This window comes from Sinocyclocheilus anshuiensis, unplaced genomic scaffold (genome assembly GCF_001515605.1).
Source record: "Sinocyclocheilus anshuiensis isolate Anshui unplaced genomic scaffold, SAMN03320099.WGS_v1.1 scaffold1065, whole genome shotgun sequence".
Classification (NCBI taxonomy): domain Eukaryota; kingdom Metazoa; phylum Chordata; class Actinopteri; order Cypriniformes; family Cyprinidae; genus Sinocyclocheilus; species Sinocyclocheilus anshuiensis.
The window spans coordinates 375,474-382,593 of NW_015555804.1; the positions used below are offsets into that span (position 1 = coordinate 375,474).

General features: G+C 35.0%; 1 protein-coding gene across 1 annotated transcript in view; it reads left to right on the plus strand.

The window, feature by feature from the left end:
* LOC107674975 (neuron navigator 2-like) overlaps nt 1-7,120 on the plus strand; it is an 80,469-nt gene that overhangs the window by 21,698 nt on the left and 51,651 nt on the right. The window contains exon 11 of the mRNA XM_016469143.1: nt 1,458-1,808. Coding sequence (XP_016324629.1) covers nt 1,458-1,808 — 351 coding nt within the window. The remainder of the gene's footprint in view (nt 1-1,457; nt 1,809-7,120) is intronic.

Below are 7,120 nucleotides of genomic sequence, written 5' to 3' on the forward strand. Positions count from 1 at the left end.
GCGTCACTCCCGGATAATCGAAAATGGGCAAAAAGGCGGGAGCTGGTTGCTGAAACCACGCCCACGTAGCTCGACGGCAGTGTCAGCAGCGGCAATCCACCTGTCACTCAAGTGGCCATGCCATTAATTATGCAGAACTTTAATGCTTAATATAATTTAAATGGATGAGTTATAAAAAAATTCACCCCCCTCACAGTTGTCATGAAGGGCAAAATTAGCTATATAGACCAAAATCATTTTTTGAACTGAATGAATGAATGATTGAATGAATGATTCCTCACAGCACCGGCAGAAGCCACCACAGAACCAGACTGTAAACGTGTTTTTTTTCAGAGATCACAGCACAGTTCAAAAAGCACCCTATTGTTCCCGGGTGTGTGAACCCCTTTATCTCTGGGGGTTTGCAAACTGTTAAACTCTAAATGGCTTTGAGGAAGACAGTTTGATTGGCATTAGGAGCTGATATTGGGGGGTGCTGGGTTTTTGTCTTTGCTGTGATCAGTTTGATGTGTGTCTCGGCCTTCCAGGGTACAAAAGCTGGCCGTGAAATCGGCTGGGGGCCTCCTACTGCCTGCTAATACTGGATAAAAAGCTTGTTTTAATATTCCAATGAAACCCTGTCCTGACAGGATACAGAATTTTGCCAGACACTCAGTGATGCTTTTACTTTTTGCTTGCTTTAGTACAGTAAAAGCTTAATTTGACAAATTGCTAAAACTGAAATATAAAGTACATTAAAGCAGAATGAGAAAAAAAATTTAAATGACAAAATTACTGAAACTTAAACTACAATTAAAATGAAAACTGAAACTATAAAAATAAAAGCTAGTCCAAAATATTAATGAATGCTATAATACTGTGTAAATAATACTAAAATAAAACTTGTCCATTGGCATTTCAGTGATGAAAAAGATTTCAAAAAGCCAACTGCATATAAAAGACTTTCTGTAACAGTCTATCAAATGATAAGAAATGGTTAGACTATATTGTTTCATCTCGTAAACCTCTCCTATGACATGCGCAACTATTTTTACTTTTTAAGCATAGTTGCTAAGCATTAACTACTGGGTCTAACAAGTGTGCAAAATGCGAACTAAAGCAATAAATAACATAAAAATTATGTTCTATCATTTATTGCTTTTAGTCTGATCAATGGTGTGTGTTTTGATACCATCTTAAATTAATTTGTAACTTGGTGGTTGTCAGTGGTGTTACTAAATTTTTTGTATATCTGAAAATCCATTTCCATTGAATGTCTCCAAAAACTCCAAAAATGGTCCACATAACTATTTGAAATACAACAAAAGGTTTACTTTTATACATTACATTCTCAGCTGTATTTTCTGTATCAAAGTGGCAAATAACCCATGAGGCCTGTAGTTTACACCATTCGAACCCTAGTTGTTCATGTCATCATTAACTTCTCATGTCTTTTCTGTCTGACTCTCATTTGCCAGCACCCTCGAGATGACCTTTGACAGCACTGTAACTACAGAGATCAATGGGAGGGCTTTGCTTGCCCTCAGTTCCCGCCCTGCTTCTGCATTACCATGGCGACTGGGTTCATCCAGTCCTCGCCTACAAGCTGGTGATGCCCCCTCGTCAGGAAATGCATTCGTACAGCATGGCAGTGGCTGTGGGCGGCACACACACAGGGATCAGACCTGCACGCACAATGCAGTCTTCTGCGGCCTTGAACTCTCCGAGAAGGTGGAGGAGCTGGAGGGGGTGGCCATGGAAACAGCGGGGTACATGAGTGATGGAGACGTCCTGGGCAAGAGCATGAAGATGGATACTGTCACCAGTGGGTGAGTGTGGTTTGATGGCAGTTTGCAAAGTTTTCAAACATTTCATGTGCTTAACTATTGACTAATGATGACTGATTGATGTATCAGCTTTAATCTAATGATGCTTGACCATACTGAGATTACTGTGTGCACTTGGCCAATTAAAAGTGTTACATTTGTGTCATCTACTTAAAAAAAAAATATTGGGTGGGTAAATATTGTGTGACTAAATTGCATCATTAAATTTCAATTAAATTTTATTTTTCATTAAAGGGGTCATATGATGCTATTTTCAAAGATCATTATTTTGTGTATTGACTCTAATAGGATATGTTAGCATGCTTTAGCAGGCAAAAAATCATATATCTGTATTTTTTGGCTGAAATGCGATATACGTTATATATCTCTGTATTTTCTATTTGGATTAAAATATAAAAAAATATGTATTTATTTATTATTTTAAATTTTTAATTTATTTATTTATACAGCCTGTCCAATGTTGTCCAATGAAACAATGTTTATATTAAAGGCGATGAAAACAAATATAGTGAAAGTAGGCTATACTATCCATTATGTGCAAAAAGGGGCTAAAATCACATTACATTCTAACATTGTAACATTACAATCTAAAAACAAAAATAATGCTTTTTAACAGAAGTTCAATTAATTAAACTAAAAATGAAAGTAAATAAACACAAGAGAACAGATTAATTGCATTATATTTTGATTACCCCATTACTGTTATCTGCTAATATCGTAAAATACACTTATAGGTTTAAAATTCTACATATGACAATTATTGCGCTCCTATTCTGTTGTGCTCCGGCGGCGCTTGTTCACTGGAGTCTGTGAAGTTTAGCGGAGAATCACATGCAGAAGGCTTCTGACAGCAAAACGGAAATATTTCCATGACCTTCTAACATTTACAGAGGGAGAATAGAGCTTTCCAAAGTTGGAATTGCCTAATTTTTTAGAAACAGGGGATGTGCACAGCCGGCCTTGTACTCTCCCAGGTTCAGAAAACTGTCCTCCGTAAAATGCGCTGCACAAACTCTTAACTTTTGGGTAGTACTGTTCTGGAAACGGTGTTGTAAATAAATCTTAACCACTGATTCCTAATTGCGTCTACATTCGGGAGGCCAAATAAAGTGGTTTTGCTTTCACAAAGACACAGTGTCTTCACAACACGGTGGCAATAACACTACTGCGATATCAGAAACCACGCCTTCTTTCTTTGCATATACATTTGAGCAGCATTATGCAAATATTTCCACATAGTGACATAGATATGTGAGGGAGAATTCGATCGGGGTGTTTTCGGCAGGTTTTGGTCACCCTTCTCTTTTAGATAGAAAAAAATCCATTTGTGGGAGACTTCGAGCTTTGTAACTTTGCAGATCTTATACATGCACAAACAGCTACATGACACACTAAAGAAAAAGGAAAACATGAAAATGCATCATATGACCCCTTTTTAGATGCCACCTTTTGAAACTGTTTTACAAAGTATTTGTTTATATTTTTATTTTCCATTCTTATTTTCCATTTAGTTTGGGTTTTAGTAATTTTGTTATGTGCTTTTGAAATTTTAATTTTTTCTGATATATTTCTAATATATATTTTTTTTAATATTCAGCATTATTTTTCTCTTAGTACTTTTTCAGTACTTATTGTATTGTAGTTTGTTGACAAGGGAGCATTTCTAATTTTCATTTAAGTTTTTCATCCAATCTTTACATTTTATTTTAAGCTTTATTTCAGTTATGTATGCAGTTAAGAATGCATCTCTCTGCGTCTGCCTCTGGGTGGCGCTCTTTTGCTAGTCCTTTTTACTAGTTAATTTTGAGTGAGTTGCTTCCAAACAGCTTTTTTTAATGAGCAAAATTTTGATGATAGCTACAAAGATGTGTAATTGACGTGTGACAATTTATAATGTCCATTTAGCACTACATATCAGAAGATGCGGTATTAGTGTTTATGTGTAGCACAGTGGCTCGACGCGCCCTGCACCGAATTCCTACTGTGTCCCATGAGCGGCTAGCCACAGTTTTTTAGCATGTAATCATGTAATGCCGATCCAGCTTTCTTTATTCCCTTCACTCTTTCATTGTGTCGTTCACTAGGAGCTCTGCCAGTTTTGCTTGCATGCTCAAAGTCCTGGTATACTGTGGTTTGTGGCAACATGCAAATTACAGTATGTGTGGATGAACTCTGGCCCTTGTTTTGGACCATACAATCACAACCCAAGCTTGTCTGCTTCTGTATGCAGCTTTAAGCAGCTATAAATGTGTAGGGTCTACAATAATACTTCAAAAAGCCCCAATAGCTCTTTCATGTTAGCAGCTATTTTGTTCATATGTCTGTTATCAGCTTTTCATTTCACTGTCTGTCAGTAGGACATGAAAACGCAACATGTAGCCCGTGGTAGGAAGACGGGAGTCAAGGGTCATGGGAAATATTCATGGTTGAATCCTGAGAGAGGGTGAATATATGAATATTTGTTGCACGAAGAGAAAGAGAGTACTTGAATTTACCTCACAGACATGCATTTAGCTGACTTTCATGGAAAAATCTGCGACCTTTTGACCCTGTGGAAGAGATATGAGGTTACATCCAAATTTGGAAATGCGACGAAATGCACAAACACCGCACATGTTGCAATGTACACACAGAATTGTGCATAATCTTTCCCTAGTCCTGTTCAAACAGGAATCAGACAGACACCTTTTATTGGATTCTCATATTCCTTCTGCTCAGTGCTGAATTCCAGTAGAGTGATTCTGTCACCACAAGAAAATCTTTGCGAGACATTTGATCATAGTTGGAAAGCTTTTAAGCTCAATTACTGAGACCATATATGGATGGATTTTGAAACACAGTCAACATTGGGTACTTGCAGCGAATTCTGTTTCTAAAACCTGATGCATTGGTTTGGATTAGTGTCTTTTTACCAGCTTATCTTAGTACCATCTTAGTTACATGTTTGATTAATCGGATAAAGACAACAGAAAAAACATTTAACAATGTTTTGTTGGAGATTATGTAGGTATTGTTTTTATCCATCGATTATCGGTTTTGTTTTGTCTTTTTATCTTATTTTATCTGATTTTTTACAATTTTATTCACATTTAGCTGAATGATACAGGATATTTTGTGAGAAAATATGTACGACAGATACTTATTTTATCCAGTGAGATTTGATTAAAGTGTGTTTATTTTATTTTATTTTATTTGAATTGTTTTTAATAACTTTTAACTGAGTAAATAATTTGTAGGAAAACATTTAGAGTGAGAAACAATTTAATCCATTCATAATTGATTGAAATGTAGATGCTATTTTTTTTTTAATAAAAACATTTTATTTTATTTTTAAAAACTTTTAACTGAGTACATAATTTGTAGGAAAACATATAGGATCAGAATCCATTTCTAATGATATTTGATTGAAATGTAGATGTTATTTCTTTATCAAAACATTTTATTTTATTTATTTATATTTAAAAACAGTTTTATAAAATACTTAAAATATGAACTATTTGTAGAAAACATGTAGGACACGAACCAGTAAAATTGTATTTTATTTTATTATAATTTTTTTTTCCCTGCCTATTTTTATTTATTTTTTCCTTGCCTATTCACTCTTGGTAATGTTAACAGAGAGTATAGAAATATAGATACATTTGGATGAAAAATGATAAAAACAAATATTTTTGTTCTTTAAAACAGGAGTGATTTCTTATCTAAATTTACATTGTCTGCAAGTCTGTCAAGACTGATGTTGAATGACTTGCAGTGGGTTACCAGGTCAGGGCAAATGAATAACCTCATTGGGTCAGAGTGTTTAACTGGTTAAACTAATCTTAACAAGGTCTGTTGCATAGTAACCGATGTTAAACAGAAGTCGTTGTTCCCAGTAACACACCTGTCAGGGAACTAAAGAATAGGAAATATTGTCCAGTCATAACATTAAAACACAGACACTATTCACAATCATAGATAACCTCTACAAAAAGTACAATGCTGGTACCATAGTTCAGTGATGGTATCAGATGGTGGTGCTTTGATGCATACAATTATATCGTTTATTTACCAAATTCATGTACCATGGCAAGACAGTTGCCACAGGTTAGGTTACAGAGGATATATGCTAAAAAAAAGTAACGTCTAATCAGTCAATTTAATCAACATGTTAAATGGTCACATAAATCTACTAAACAGTTTTATTACAGATTTACAATAAACAAAATACACAAATTTAATATTGTTGCTCTACAAGTTGCTAAACTTTTGATAGATGTTTTGAAAATTATGATTAAGCAACCACATGATTGTGAAATTCATATTTACTGACTTCTGATTTTTCTGCTCTGAATCACACCTGATGATTCATGTACTATTTAATTATCTGAGCTGAATTACTTCAATCATTAGTGTAGCGTGTGCTGTTGGGAAATTTCCCACCTGCCCAGCAGGTTAGTCAGCAGCCCAGATGATGAAACGCTGTCACCTGATTGCTTCACAGCAGGAAATGAGAGATTAAGCTAAAGGATGCATCGTCACCATCTGCAAACTTAATAACTAAACCCACTCCCATTATAATCAACAAAGCTGATACTGGGAAAATGCTTAGGAATGTTATATTTAAAAAACAAAGTGTAAGCGTACTGTATGTAAACATTTATTAAATTATATTAGAATAAACAGGATGAAACATTTTTCTGTTTAAAAAAAGTTATATATATGTATATATATGTTCCTGTGGCTCAGTGGTAGAGCATTGCGTTAGCAGCGTAAAAGGTCATGGGTTCGATTCCCATACATACATATATATATATATATATATATATAATTTTTAGGTTGATTTTAGGGTGAAATGAGACCAGGACATTTGTTTGTGAGATTCAACCATTCATATGGCACTAGTTTGTATGCACACGGAGTCTGACAACAGCCAGTGCTCCATACAGAGGTCTGATCTCACCATCATCGAGTCTGTCTGGGATTACATGAAGAAACAGAAAAACTGAGGCAGACTAAATCCTGAAGAACTGTGGAAAGATCTCCAAGATGCTTCAAGAAAGTACTATTAGTACTAAGAAAATACTAATGGCCTTTAGACTTTTACACAGTACTGTGTATGTATATGTATATACAGTATGTGTATATTGTAGTTGTTACATTTAGGTACAGGGTAGGATTAAGGGATCTAGAATATGGTCATGCAGAAAAGGGCATAAATATGTGCTTTATAAGTACTAATAGTCAAATAATGAGAAAGAACCAAATTGCCTATCACAGCTATGCTGATGATACCCAGATTTACCTAGCCTTAT